Raw genomic sequence first — 15,000 nt, 5'->3', positions numbered from 1 at the left:
ATATATCATCTGAGCTATGTATCTTATTGTGCAATATTCTTCAGAATAAGGGGGTTGCAAGTTCTACACCCCAGTTCACTGGTGTGCAATACAACTGATACTAAATAGCAGAAAAATGAGTATCCATATTCATATTTTCATGTGCAAATGTGCAAATACAAACATAATAATCACTTATATCTATGCATATCCATACAAGCACACACACACATACACACACAAGCCTAGATGCATGCTTGCATACACACATGCATGCACAAACTCAACTATTCATTCCTAAATTCTTTTACACACTAAATTACACACAGATAGTCCATCTCTGTCTCTGTGGTCTGTGTGTATATTGATAGCTCCCTCTCACTCTCTTTCAACAACACAATGCAGAAACTAGTTGCAATTGGTAACAGAGCACTGTGACAAAAAAACAACACTTCTGGAACATGTTTCATTCCCATGACATGAGATAAAAAAAGCCTGTCTACTGGTGCTTGTACCATGTAATATACACTGGGTAACTAGCCATTTTTTTTTTTAAATCTAAGTTCTATATGAAAATTTTCTTTCAGTTGTTTAGACTTCAATGCACTATAATTACTTCATGTGAAACTATTTCAAGAGTCCAAAAATAAAACTATAAAAAGCTACTCTTCCATGAAACCTCACTAATTCTCTGCACTTAAAATCTCTAAATCGAAAATCCCTCCCATCGAAATAATACAGACCAACTCTTTACAAAAACACTGCAATAACAAGATGGCTAATGTATAAAAGGGGAAACTGGAAAGAGATGTATATCAGTAGTGCATCCCATTTAGATGCAAATCTATTTAATCACATTACTAAGCGTGGGAAACCAAAGGAGGAACAAAAGAAGGAAAATACTAAAAATATCTTACATGGGTCATAAGAATGCTGCATTTACAAAATACTTCAACATACAAATGTCTGCAATTTCATTGTCATTTAAGTTCAATAAATATTTTGCCTCAATTTCAAGATTCAGTAAATTGACAACCTAAAATCAAGGCAGTAATTAATGAGGTTTCACTGCATTTATATACTTGTCAACTTGCTTATCATCATCAATTGCATGTTCTGTACCACTTATCCAACAGATACAGTAGAGCGTCAACTGTTTGAGCCAGATGAAGGAAGGCGGATCAATGATGGCTGGCAATATTTACTCAGCGTCATGATAAAAGTCATTCATGACAGACAGAATGACCAGTCATAAAATGTGTTCAAGTCATCTATTTATAGATTATAGCTAAAAGGTAAACAAGAAGCTGATCATGTAACAAATGATATCCCACCATGTACGTACTCCTTTGCGTCTGTCCTTTGTCCTGCAGCGTTAAAATCCAAGGAATGGTCAACAACTTACTGGAAAAAATCTTAAGAATCCTTTGGAATTCTATACAAGCCACTTTCTCTTACCTAAGTGAATGGAAGTAACTACTGATTCTACAACTACTGTCAGTGTGTGTGTGGGGTGTTGGATGTAGGTATGGATGTGTATGAAGATGGGTAAGTGTGTATGTGGGTATGGGAGGGTAAGGGTATGGGTGGATCTGGGTATTAGTGGCTGTGAGGTTGGGAAGACATGTGTATGAAAATGGATGCATGTGTATGTATGTGTGTGTGTGTGTGTGTGTATGGATGAATCTGATATCAAATGTAATACTAACAATTACATACTAACAAATATAATACAATATATAATTAAGTATTAAAAGAAACAGTTGATGCTCTAATGTTTATCTTTTCATATTTTTGTATCTCCAGCAAACCTTGTTTTGGGAAAGGATAATATTCCAGACATCAACAAATACATATCTTATACTGGAATTCTCTCTATATAAACTATGTTCTTGCACCCACAGTATACATAAAGAAACTATCTAAAAACATGCAGATTATCTAACAAAGGTAAGGTCAGGTTTAAATAAAAAGTTGTATCAAGGAATGGGTTTACAAATTTTACAATGTCTTATAAAACAGAAATCTCCATCCAAACTACTGATTAATTTCTGAACTCTGAGCAAACAACAAGCCTGTAGCCATATCACGTACCCCTTTACGCTTGTCAGTGAAGGAAATTTTGCCGTCCCAGTAACCTTCCAGGGTTGCTAGTGTGTCCTTGCCTAACTTTATCTTACCGCTCACCATGTTATTCGCTTCATAACCACTAAGGAAGGGCTGGAAATAAATGCAAAAACATAATATAGTTAAAAACACTAGTCCTCATTTACTTAGTTTGCATCACAATATCATAATTAAAAAATATTAGTACATGGTATCTCCTGTAGTCAAATTAAACTCTTCTGTTGCCTTGGTGGATGGCAAGTTTCAATCATAGTACACTCCAAAGAATTTTTATCTCAAAAATTACAAGGAGTGTAGGAAGTAAGTTATCAAATGAGCTTGCTACCATGTTTTAATTAAAAATAACTCTAAAAAAATAATCCTCTTTCCTGGATATAATACAAATACTTGGAACACCCATCTATGTTGACAAACTCAAAAATGTAATATTACATAATAGGACAAGCCACTTACCCTTAATTTAAATTCTAACTCCGTTCTGTAACCAGTCTTTTCACATTCTATGGTGACCTTTCCTCCTAGCTCCATGGTTAGAGTTCCCATAAGGATTCCTTTGCAGTGAGCGTATGGCATATTCATGACGTAATCCTCTCCGCGAGGCAAAAGGGTCAGGAGAACATTGCCGTCTAATATGGCTGATGTTGAGTTACCTGTGATAATATCAATATAAAGTTAGCATGACAATATATGAATATCTGCACCAAATAATGTAGTTATAAAACTCGGAGGTAATATGATCAAACATTCCATTACCAGCTGTAAAAGAAAGAAGTTGATTTGTATGACAGTACTTCTTAATCTTACAGTAGCAAAATACACTTTCATGGCACACTATCAATACTTCACTAGTTATGCCACTTACATCTTAAATGAAAGCAAATCCATACCTTAAGATTGCATGGAGAAGAGTGGCATTACAACATAATTTTTTTATAAGTCATGAATGCAATATCAATAAAACAACAATTGTAATCACTAAACCTACCATAGAATTTTGATTTGGCTAAAACAGTTGCAGTGACAGAGAATCCCTCTTGTCTATTAGTTACATAGACTGCTGATACTGGAGGGTGGTGGGATACCTGTAAGACAGTTATAACAAATTAATGTAACAGCATGATGACCATCATATACTGTAGGTCATATCAATAATAAACAATTATATAAATGTAGACCATGAAAGGAATGCAAAAATAGACATAATATATGAAAACAAGACTATCTTGAATACAGAGGAATGCAAAGAAAATTCTCAGACCTGCTCTGCAACATAGAAGGTTCGTGAACCATTAGGATGTCTCCAGTAACATCGGAAAGTTTCTCCAAGAATAGGGTTGTAAGGCTTCTTGAGCCCCTTTGGTTTCTTGTAAAATCCTGAGAGGTACCATCTGACAACCTCTTTCATCCGTGTAAAAGGGTCGTCCTCTTGTACTGCTCTGTTTAGATGCATTATGAGTGTTAATAGATATATATATATTATAAATGTGCCTCACAGATATGTCTAGGACTTTCAATACAAATTCTCGAGAAGGGAGAATACATTGGATAAAACTACAGAATCTTTATCTAATCATACTAACTTGGAAATGAGATCTGCATGATAGTAATAGTCTGAGAGTTTGTCTAAGAAGGATCTTGGCTCCAAGATGAAAGTTGGCAGCACCACTTTGGAGAGATCCATCCCAGGCCGAACTTGCTTCAGCAAGAACCAAATTAGGGATTTGTTTTCTTCCTCCAACTCCTCTACTTGTTCTCCAGCCTGAAATAAATATTACTTAAATAGTATATCAATGATATAAATAAGTACTCTAATAAACTTAATCAACCTAGTAAGTGTGCTGTAACACAAATGTACGCATTGTCACTGATAAATCACTTTATATACTTAAGTCAGAATAAAAAGGAATACGGTTTGAATTCTAAGCACTTCTTCATGTCCTTGCATAATTATTTGTCTAAGAATTTACGCTAATAATTACATAACTAATTGTGCTCCTTTGCAGCAATCATAACAAATATAAAAAAATCAAGAAATTTGAAGCTATATGATGTTATATGCATTCCAAATCAGGTACATGAAACTGATGAGCAGGAAGATAGTTATCATTTGTTGCATATCATGCGCTATTGATCAGTGTATGACCTGCGCATGAAAGAAAATTATCACAATTTGTATATATAAGGATTACATTAAGAATATCATATCTGAAGCACTGACTGCTTCAGAAAATATGCAAATTTGCTTTAGCCAGACATCAAAATTCCCTGCTCACAGGAATAAAAGTGTATGTTGTACTTACAATCCCACTGCCCTAATCTTAGTTATTTGTGTTACCGCATGCAAGTGTCACTAACCAATATTTTATCTTACTTTCATCAAGCCTAGTTATACAAAACAATTATAAAACAAAACAAAAATAAACACACAATATAAAAAAGGAATACAAATTTGGCAATATTTCCTCTGTAACCATTAGACATTCTGTCTAATGGTCAGAAAAGTTCTTCCTGACATGGATTATTAATGGAAAATTTCAAGCACAATTAAATAACCAATTATATAATTAAAGACGATCAGTAATAGAATAAGATTAGTACCACATATACATAGGTAAAAAATGCAAAAATATCTCCAAATAAAAAAATACATTAAAATATCTAATGTTGCTATTGTCTTTCAGCTGCAAGGTCATTTTGAAGAGTAACACTTAAGACCTAGGAGAAATATAAATATTTCAATGAAAATACTACCTTACTGATCGAAAACGTCCAATCTTTGGGTTAGCCAAATTATTCCAGCATTAATTTGAAAAAAACATGATATGGTTATAAAGAAGTTTATCCATTTCATTTACAATCACAGCCTACTTTCCTTACACAAATATATAAGGAAGAGCAGGCAGTGCACTGAGCTACCTACACAGGAAAAGAATTCTCTTCTATTTCTACCAGACAGAGAAGCTACAGAGATGAAAATGTTAAATATAGGAGAATCCCAGGAAAATGACTTGGACACCTGAAAAGAATGGAGATAAGAAATAACAAAAATAGGAATTTAGGGAGTCCTAATAGCGAAGACGAGAAGATAGGTGGAAGAATTGCTGCTGATTTCCAATTTCCAACCATTTCAAGAAGACAAATGAAAAAAAAAAAAACTTTTGTACGTGGGGAGGTAAACAGGAGGTAAACTTCAGCTCTACTACTTATATTTGAACTGTTATTCAAAGAGTTAGACTAAAAAAAAATAGTAATAATAAAAAAAAAAAAAAATACATTTCCTTTTCCTTTGTAAAACTGTGGTAAAAAAATGCATTTTACCTGTGTTCCTAACATAATATAACTGACTGCAGCACTAAAAACAATCAATGTATTTCTTGATTTTACAAAGCTAACCCCAATGCAATGATAGATCAGTATACTTCTGTGTACATTGATATTTCTTTCAAGTATTCAAGTTTCTTAAAAATCAATGTGGACAAAACAAAATAGCTGGCTAAAGCAAATTTGCTTTTTGCTGAACATTTTTTGTTAACAATTTGAGTTATTTGGTTTTGCCTGCTACCAGTATTCAACTCATCTTAAAAAATAAATAAATATCACAATGCCTGTTCTAGAAAATATTGAGATAGTAATATGAAAACAAAATAAGAACAGATTTTCAATAACAATAGTAGATGAGACATGAGTTTTTATAGTAGTAGGATAATCAGATAATAATAGTTTGGATAACATAAAAAATATTCTGAAAGCAAAGTTTCAAGTGAAGAAAAACCTCAACTTTCATACAGATAAAGTTACAAAAAAAAAAAAATATATATATATATATATTCCCCTCCCTTAAACTTAAGCACATCATACAAGCCTGTTACTTGGTATCAAACTCAGATTTGATTTAGACTGCAAATTTAAGATTCAGACAATATACCTGTATCTTATTTCTATGTGAAAAAAATATAAAAATTGGGAGAGGAACTAATACTTAAAACAAAAAGTGACCTGAACATATGTGTGTACTAATACATACATGCTACCCACACAAAAATACACACGTGAAAACACAAATGCGCTCTCTCTATCTCTCAAACACTCACTCAATCACTTACACACATACACATACACACACGCTTATATACTCAAACATACACACATGAACACATACACACTCATACACTCACACAAACAAACACACACACACACACGCTCATATACTCACTCACTCACAAACATGCACTCATATATAAATATAATATATATATATATATATATATATATATATATATATATATATATATATATATATATATATATATATATATATATATATATATATACACACACACACACACACACACAAAAGAAAAAAAAAAAAAAAAATTCTGTTGAAAAGTGAGGCTTCTCATGCTCACCTCTCCCATTTCCCCTTCAAAATTAGGCACATAAGCAGATTCAGTTGGAGTCATGTCGTCATCTCTGTCATATTCCTCCTCGTCTTCCCTCGGCTCCTCGTCGCCCTTGTGGGATCCGTCCTCGGACTCTGACTCTGTTCCTGACATGGCATCAGCTCCAGAAAAATGTCCCGACTCACGGTGGTGTTCATTCTCATCTGTGTGGCTTGCATCATCCAGGTCTGTGGGGTTTAGGAGAGGGAAGGGTAAGGTCTGCAGGTTTAGGGAGAGGTTTTAGGATGGAACAGGTGGCATCAGGACAAAAATGTGGGATCAAGTACAAGCATTACCCAGCATTTTACTCTTAGCTGCCAAAGGGTCTTATAAGAGCTGATATTGGCTTCTAAGTCAATAAATGTCAAGGCACCTAAATATAGAATGACTGATAATAAAAAAAGCATGGATCAAGAGAAATTTCATATAAATCTCTTTCAAGACAATCTACAAATCTATTATATGATTCATGTTTCCCATGTAGCAGTGACTAGGGTGAGCAGTAGGTGAAATCCCTTCATGTATTTGGTACTTTGATCAGATCTTTAAAAGAATAAAAAAGAAAAAAAAAAGAAGAAAAAGAAAAAAATCTATATATAGAAGTTGAATAAATGACAAGTGTCACAAGCTTTATGTGAAATGTTTGACATTCACACTTTGCTTTTGCAATGACCTTAGAGACAATCTCAGTCACTCATGAGCATGCAACTATTAAGCTTTTATATGCCAAGATAACATTTTCAAATTCAAAGCGTAATGTTTAAGTAGTAACAGCAAAAAATAAAAAATTGTTATTATTACTTAAAAATATCAAAATTAAGTCAAAAATGTTACCATCTTTTTCAGGCTTCAAGTTCTTTTCTGTAACTTTGGGAATGGTTTTGAAAAAGTAGTTCTTCTTCTGGTTCTCTGACAATTCAGGTGTGTTGGTTTGAGACTGATCAGCAAAGTATGCATCCTCAGGGGTAAGGGACACCCTTTTATTAGATGGATGACCCTTAAGCTCCTGGTCTGCCATGTGGATAGCAGCAGCAAGTTTACGGTAATAAGGAGTTGGTGACGGGTCACGCTGCGCTGCTCCACGCATTGCTGCCCTATGTGTAGGTGTGACTTCAACACTTGATGTACCAGGGAGCTGAATGATACAGTCTCTCCATGTAGACTGCGGGGTCATGACAGGGCTGTTGTCTGCACTCTGCCCTGCACTTGAGTCATCCGAGATGTCTTCAGTGCAAAAGGTCATCCAAACATTGTTTTTTTCAAAGGCATTTGGCATAACATACCAGTAATTTCCATGTTTATTGCATGGATTTGATGGTTAGGGAATGTAATTCAAAGGACAAAGATGATCAGGAAGTATTACATTAAATGCACAATTGTATAGAGAGGAACATGCAAGCACACATACCGGCATTATATTGGTCATGCCAACATGCCAAAAGTTTAAAATACCAAATGCACAATTTAGCAAAACAAAGGAAAGCAAAGTAGAAAATAAGATTATGACAAGATCAGGATACAAAAAGCAGTAAGTACATACAGCAAGAGAACAGGAGAGGTATCATTCAGTGAGGTGGGAGGGAAGGAATGAAGAGAGTAAAAGAGAGGAGAGAGAGAGAAAAAAAGAAAGACAGAAAGAGAAAAAACATAGGTAAGTGAACAGTCATAGCAGAGTTGATGCAGGCTCTGGTAAATCACAACACTGATTCTCTTTATATTACTCCTAAAATGATAAACTATACAAATGTATTGTGAAAAGCTGTAATAAAATCACAACTACTAGTACAAGAAAATACTGAAGTGTACACTATCCAACACATTTAAAGTTACACATCAACTTTTTTTTTACAATGTTATCCTAAAGCTACTCTTCTATAATACTCACCCTGATCTTTAAAATGTTTCTCATAATCTGACTCATTCCATTTGTCTGCAGCTAAAGTTGAGGAAGTTATAGAATTGTTAGCATCCGCTTTACTGGATGTGGTCATAGAGCGAATCAGAATCGACGAGCAGCGGACAGCCAATTCTAAGGCATCCATCCAGCATTTCCCAGCTGCCTGGGATGGAGCTCGGAAGATCAGGTGTGATGAAGGGAATGGCTGTACGACTGCACCTGTAATATATAAGAAAGTGGTTAATATGTATCAAGTATGTAACACAATAGATCATTACATTATTTAGGTATTTTAAGAAGCACTACGTAAAAGAAAAAGATGTCTATGCAAAGCACAAGTACATGGAAAGTTTATAATATTATCATGGACTACATAAATGAAGCAACTCTATCTCTTTAGCTGGGAGTACCTATCAGCATAATGAACAGTATGGTTAGATAGGAGACAGGGCAGGGTGGAGTAGAGGGAGAGAGGGAGAGAGGTAGAAAGAGAAAAGGAGGAGAAGGAGAAGGGCAGGGGAGGGGAAGGGAGGGTGAGAGGGAGGGAGAGAGAGGGAGAGAGAGGGAGAGAGAGGGAGAGAGAGAGAGAGAGAGAGAGAGAGAGAGAGAGAGGGAGAGAGAGAGAGGAGAGGAGAGAGAGGAGAGAGAGAGGAGAGAAAGAGGGATGGGAAAGAAAGGGGAAGGAAGGAGAGGGAGAGAGAGAGGAGAGGAGAGAGAGAGAGAGAGAGAGAGAGAGAGAGAGAGAGAGAGAGAGAGAGAGAGAGAGAGAGAGAGAGAACGAAAAGAGAAAGAGAGGAGAGAGAGAGAGAGGAAGAGAGAGAGAGAGAGAGAGGAGGAGAGAGACTGGGAGAGAGAGAGAGAGAGAGAGAGAGAGAGAGAGAGAGAGAGAGAGAGAGAGAGAGAGAGAGAGAGAGAGAGAGAGAGAGAGAGAGAGAGAGAAAGAGAGAGAGAAGAGAGGAGAGAAAAGAGAGAGAGAGAGAGAGAGAGAGAGAGAGAGAGAGAGAGAGAGAGAGAGAGAGAGAGAGAGAAAGAGAGAGAAAGAGAGAAAGAGAGAGAGAGAAAGACAGAGAGACAGAGAGAGAGAGAGAGAAAGAGAGAGAGAGAGAAAGAGAGAGAGAGAGAGAGAGAAAGAGAGAAAGAGAGAAAGAGAGAGAGAGAGAAAGAGAGAGAGAGAGAAAGCACCATTCCATCCATGAGTCATTGACTCACCCATTGTTTCCCCCTCTGGCCCTTTTGTTGCCCATATGGACTGTTCCAGGGGATGGAAGAGCTTGAAGCAGAATCCGTCTTTCTTGGAGGGCCGTTCAATCAGCTCGCATGTATTCAGCAGCACCGTGCCCACCCAATGGCTACTCTGAATTATAAAATGAAAGAGTTTAATCAGACACATATATTGAGGAAAATATATGAGAATATGCATATTATAATTTTATTATAATGATTCCTTATGAAGATTACTAAAGATACGAGATGAAATTGCCAGTTGCTAGCGACGGTAATGAACAAGTGTAATTAAAATAGTTGCAAAAAATATAACAGACTTTTCATTAATTCAAGTGAATTCTTCACTCCTAAATATAAAAAGCATAAGATTACAGAAGGTCATCCCCCTTTACTACCCTCTTCCCACAAAGTTAAACTTGCATTAACTGGCCCCTTAGGATAGTTACCTTCACCTTAGCACTCTTGTAGAGCAGCAACATGCCTGGCTTGAGGACACACCACAGCTTGGTCCATCCTTTGAGGGATCCTCGCACCTTCAGCCAGTCGGCCAGCACAACCACAGCGGGGTCCTTCAAGGTACTAAGAAGTTCCCGAGCCACTCTCTTCTTTTCGCACCGGTACTTGCGCCGCTGGTCTTTGTACGATTCCTTTCGAGAAAGGGAAGTGCCCTGTGGGAGTGATTTCTGGAGTTAGGAAGAAGCTCAAACTGACTCAGAAAAAAGAGGAATTTATATGAAAATATCTATATAAACTGAGTAAAAATAACCTAATCAAAAAAGTAATAAAAAATTAATATGGTATTTATATTAAGAAAAAATGAAAGAGAAAAAAAAGTGCTAATTAAAATAATGCATATAAATGCCATTATGGCTTCCAGTTAAATCTCTTATTCTACTGTGTAATAATGTTTAGCCATTTTTAATCAATTACCAAACTCAGATATAACAAAAGGAAAAATCAAAACCACTCATTTTACTTTTTCTATCCATAATATATAATGCTAATGTTCACCATCACTGTTGAAATAACTCATTCTTCATTCAAAGAAAAGCATCCTCACAAAGAACTACTTAATCAATGCTGTTGGTTGTCTCACTAGAATGTTTAAGAGTGAAAACAAAACATGTCCGGAAAAGATTGAAGCACTACATTTTTGAACAAGCTTTCTGGTTTTATGTTTGGCAAGCTAGGAATGTACATTGTCTGTGAGTACTAACTTTATTCCTTGAATCTTATCTTATGCAATTATACTGATAAAATCTGCATGTGTCTGCATGCATCAGGAAGAATGTAAGAATGTACATAAGTCTTACCAGTCTCGGAAAACTAATACCACAAATAAAGACTCTAAATAACAAAAGGCATTTATAAGTGGTTGTCTGCTCTGTGACTAAGGGGATACAAACAACTCTTGTACATCAAGAGGACATAACAATGATCCAACAAGGCTTTTCTACAAACACCACATGCAGCACAAAATAACATCAATACAATGAATATAAGAATTACAAACTATTCACAGCACTGGCAGACATATATTAATAAAATGTGAACTTGTATCAGTTTTTGAGTATCTGTATAAATCTGCTAACCAGTTTCACATTCTCACTGTGTTTGCTAGGAATAACAGTGATGGTTGAATGAAAGATGCCATAGATGTCAATGTGGCAAACTGGGAGGAATGAAGTGTTCTATATTTGTATAATTGAGGCAGCCCAATGATGAATTTTGAATGTGAGGTTGAACACCTTCACAATAAGAGAAGGATGGTGAACATGACACTGAAAATGAATTGGTGCATTGGATAACTGGTGAAAAGGACTTGCATTTGATACTTCAGATGAAAAAAAAGGTGTAAAACAAATGAAAATAACTTTTGGGATACTGAACAGATTATAATGATGATATATTTTTTAGGACTACTAACTTTTCTTACAGATGAATTGATGTTTTGTTTATTTGCTTATGTGTTAAGGAGAGAGGGAGAGAGGGAGAGAGGGAGAGAGAGAGGGAGAGGGAGAGAGAGAGAGAGGAGAGAGAGAGAGAGAGAGAGAGAGAGAGAGAGAGAGAGAGAGAGAGAGAGAGAGAGAGAGAGAGAGAGAGAGAGAGAGAGAGAGAGAGAGAGAGAGAGAGAGAGAGAGAGAGAGAGAGAAGAGAGAGAGAGAAGAGAAGAGAAAGAGAAGAGAAGAGAAAGAGAAAGGAAAGAGAAGAGAAAGAGAGAGGAAAGAGAAAGGAAAGAGAAGAGAAAGAGAGGAGAAAGAGAGAGAGAAGAGAAGAGAAAGAGAAGAGAAAGAGAAAGGAAAGAGAAGAGAAAAAGAGGAGGAGGAGAGAGGAAAGAGAAGAAAAAGAGAAGAGAAAGAGAAGAGAAAGAAAACATTTTATTCCATAATTACAATGGTTATTCTTATATGAAATACATACAACACTTGATGAAGTAAAAAGGTGTTCTTTCAATTTTGTTTTAAAATTACAAAAGTTGTTAATGTTTTAATATTATCTGGTACAAGTTCCATTTTTTCGGTCCACGAATTGTACATGCCTTGCCCCTGTTTCTGTATTTGATCTTTTTACATATAGGGAATTTACCTGGCGTTTGAATGCAGCTGTGTTCCCTACATTTTGTTTGCAGGGGGAAAGTTAACCATGGTGGATAATCCATGTATCAATTTTTGAAGGAGAGAAGGTATCATAAATGCACTTAGGATGAACTTTTAACCATTTTAATATTTTTATATATGGGGTAATTTATGCGAATTTACTGACATTACAGTGCAGGAAACTCTTGCAGCAATCCAGTTTGTAATTTGAAAGGTTGTACTTTTTAATTGTGTTTTGTTTTAACCATTTTAAATTTGTATATATGTTTATATTATGCTAAACAGTGTCTTGCACGACAAGATTTGTATCTGTAGTGTTTTGAATTTTTGTTTTGTTGTTGAAATATTAATGTGCCCATTACTTGAACAGTAGTATTATTATCAAGCTAGTGTTTGCACACCATGATTCAGTATCTGTAGTGTATTTGATTTTTTCATGTGATTTAGAAATATTAATGTGGCATTATTCTATGGTTGTGTATGGGGTGTTTTAATGTCATGTTCTGTCGACTACCTATGAATTTTTCATTGTTTGGTTTATGGGGATTTAATTCTAAGGTTAATTACTTCCAAAGTATATTTTAGCTTGTGTAAGAGTGTTTTGAGTATTTCTTATTAATGTATTTAAGTTATTTACTGAGTCACTATGGAGAAACTGTTAATCATCGGCGTACTGCACTAGCAGGCAGTTATGAGCAATGGTTGATAAGTCATTTATGAAAACTGTAAATAGGATTGGGCCTAAAATAGATCCTTGTGGAACACCAAAGCATATTGGTTGTTTCGAGAAAGAGAGAAAATGAGAAAGAGAGAAAGAGAGAGAGAGAGTGAGTGTGTGTCTGTAAGTGGTGTTACAGATTTCTGCTGTCTAAAGATGAGTTTTCAGGCTGACAGTAACACACTTCTATCATGTCTCATACTAATATCCTTCAAAACATCCACATGGAAATACAGTAACGTCTCTGGTCTACTCGGGTGCCACATCGAGGCAAAAACACTCAGTTTGCAGCACCTCCCGAATGCCGGGTCTTTCCCCACTGTCTCGTTGCTGAACACCGCACACGGGCATGCTGGTACCGTACATAGAAGCTTCTAAGACTCAGCCTGTTAAAAATATATAAACATCCGGTTCCTCTGGACACGCTACGTCCACTAAGAATGGAAAGGGACAGTGAGAGGGAGGAGAGGGGGAGGTGGATGTGGAAGGGGGAGAGGGGCCAGAGATGTGAAGGTGCCCCTTCCCCCTTCCCTTCTCCCTCGCTAAAGAACACCGCCGCCCACTTCAATCACAACACCTTGGGGAGGGTCCATCCAGCCATGCAAAGGTGAACCAACCCGTAGTTTTACTGTACCTGAACACATGACCAAGTAGGTGCTGCGCCTCCCATGCAAAAGTAAGATGGAGAAGAGGGGAGTATGATGCAATATGAAACAGAAAAAAGACAAGATTGGTGTCCGGCGATGGATGGGTCTTGGGTGGCTACGATTCAGTTCTTTTTGTTGTTTTTTAATACGATCGCGCAAAATTCGGTTACTTATCCCACTCTCCTAAATATTCATAAGATCAAAATCACAAAAAAATGTACAAAGGGAGCAACTTCACATAACACTTGAGCTTAAATAAGTGACCCGGGAAAAACAAGAATTGCCGACGTAAACCTTCCGGCCCCAAACATGAAAGATTTCCCCTGAAGATATCGTGGCTTCGCGGCCGCTGACCAGCAAGTGACCCTATTTATCTGATCCCACGGTATAATGACGCGCTCGCAAATCACTCTCACTTGAGGCCGGGATGGGATTGCAAGCAACGGCGCTCGCAGGTCGGAAGGGAGCGACTGAACGAGTCCACGGGAGAGGAAATTGGTAAGTAATCTATCGTTATTTTCATTGCACGTGACACAGCGAATATTGTCGAGAGAGAGAGAGAGAGAAAAAGAGAGAGACAAAAGTGTAGAAAGAAAGAAAGAAATCGAGAGTATTACTTAGCTGAGGGTTAAAACTTCTAACGCCCACAAAGAGAACGTGAGAATGACAACCGGAATGAAAACGACGGTAAAATAAACCGACAAATTACCTGGACATGATAATAAAGACAATAACGATACACCCATGGAATTAGAGACCTTGAAGAACACTTTTGAATAAAAAGGAAATGCAGGAGAGGAGAGGACAGTCGTGAGAGACAACACAAAAAGAGGAGAAATGAAGTAAAAAATGGACTAAAACCATTTTCTCGATTGTACCATTCAACTCATGGCCACACTTGCCCACCCGAGATGTTCTAAACCACTATCTCTGCTTTCATCTTAAGAACACTTCCTCTTCCAGGCATATACTTCCATTAAGCTATTCCCTTCCCTTTCTATCACACTTCCTCTTCCAGGCATACTTCCCTTAATCCTTACCCCTCCTTTCCTATCACTCTTCCTCTTCCGGGCATACTTCCCTTAACCCTTTCCCCTCCTTTCCTATCACTCTTTCTCTTCCGGGCATACTTCCCTTAATCCTTACCCCTCCTTTCCTATCACTCTTTCTCTTCCGGGCATACTTCCCTTAATCCTTTCCCCTCCTTTCCTATCACTCTTCCTCTTCCGGGCATACTTCCCTTAATCCTTTCCCCTCCTTTCCTATCACTCTTCCTCTTCCGGGCATACTTCCCTTAATCCTTATCCCTCCTTTCCTATCACTCTTCTTCTTCCGGGCATACTTCCCTCAATCCTTATCCCTCCTTTCCTAT

General features: G+C 36.8%; 1 protein-coding gene across 18 annotated transcripts in view; it reads right to left on the bottom strand.

Moving 5' to 3' along the window:
* The window catches only part of Orp8 (Oxysterol-binding protein-related protein 8), a 192,127-nt gene that overhangs the window by 9,321 nt on the left and 167,806 nt on the right, over window positions 1–15,000 (bottom strand). For 11 of the 18 annotated variants that reach the window (XM_086551058.1, XM_086551057.1, XM_086551068.1 and 8 more), the window contains 10 exons: window positions 10,113–10,334; window positions 9,652–9,796; window positions 8,431–8,661; window positions 7,380–7,769; window positions 6,513–6,733; window positions 3,687–3,865; window positions 3,365–3,542; window positions 3,092–3,188; window positions 2,560–2,756; window positions 2,074–2,199 (listed from right to left, as the gene is read on the bottom strand). In XM_086551058.1, the coding sequence (XP_086407184.1) occupies window positions 2,074–2,199; window positions 2,560–2,756; window positions 3,092–3,188; window positions 3,365–3,542; window positions 3,687–3,865; window positions 6,513–6,733; window positions 7,380–7,769; window positions 8,431–8,661; window positions 9,652–9,796; window positions 10,113–10,334 (1,986 nt within the window). Of the gene's footprint in view, window positions 1–2,073; window positions 2,200–2,559; window positions 2,757–3,091; window positions 3,189–3,364; window positions 3,543–3,686; window positions 3,866–6,512; window positions 6,734–7,379; window positions 7,770–8,430; window positions 8,662–9,651; window positions 9,797–10,112; window positions 10,335–13,615 lie in introns of all 18 variants that reach the window. The other 7 variants (XM_086551061.1, XM_086551064.1, XM_086551072.1 and 4 more) reach the window with 5 other exon arrangements.

The sequence above is a fragment of the Penaeus japonicus genome, unplaced genomic scaffold, assembly GCF_977035675.1.
Source record: "Penaeus japonicus unplaced genomic scaffold, GWHDUDI00000001_assembly GWHDUDI00000024, whole genome shotgun sequence".
Lineage (NCBI taxonomy): Eukaryota > Metazoa > Arthropoda > Malacostraca > Decapoda > Penaeidae > Penaeus > Penaeus japonicus.
The sequence above is the reverse complement of the archived record's forward strand: the minus strand, read 5'-3'. Positions and strand labels throughout refer to the sequence as shown.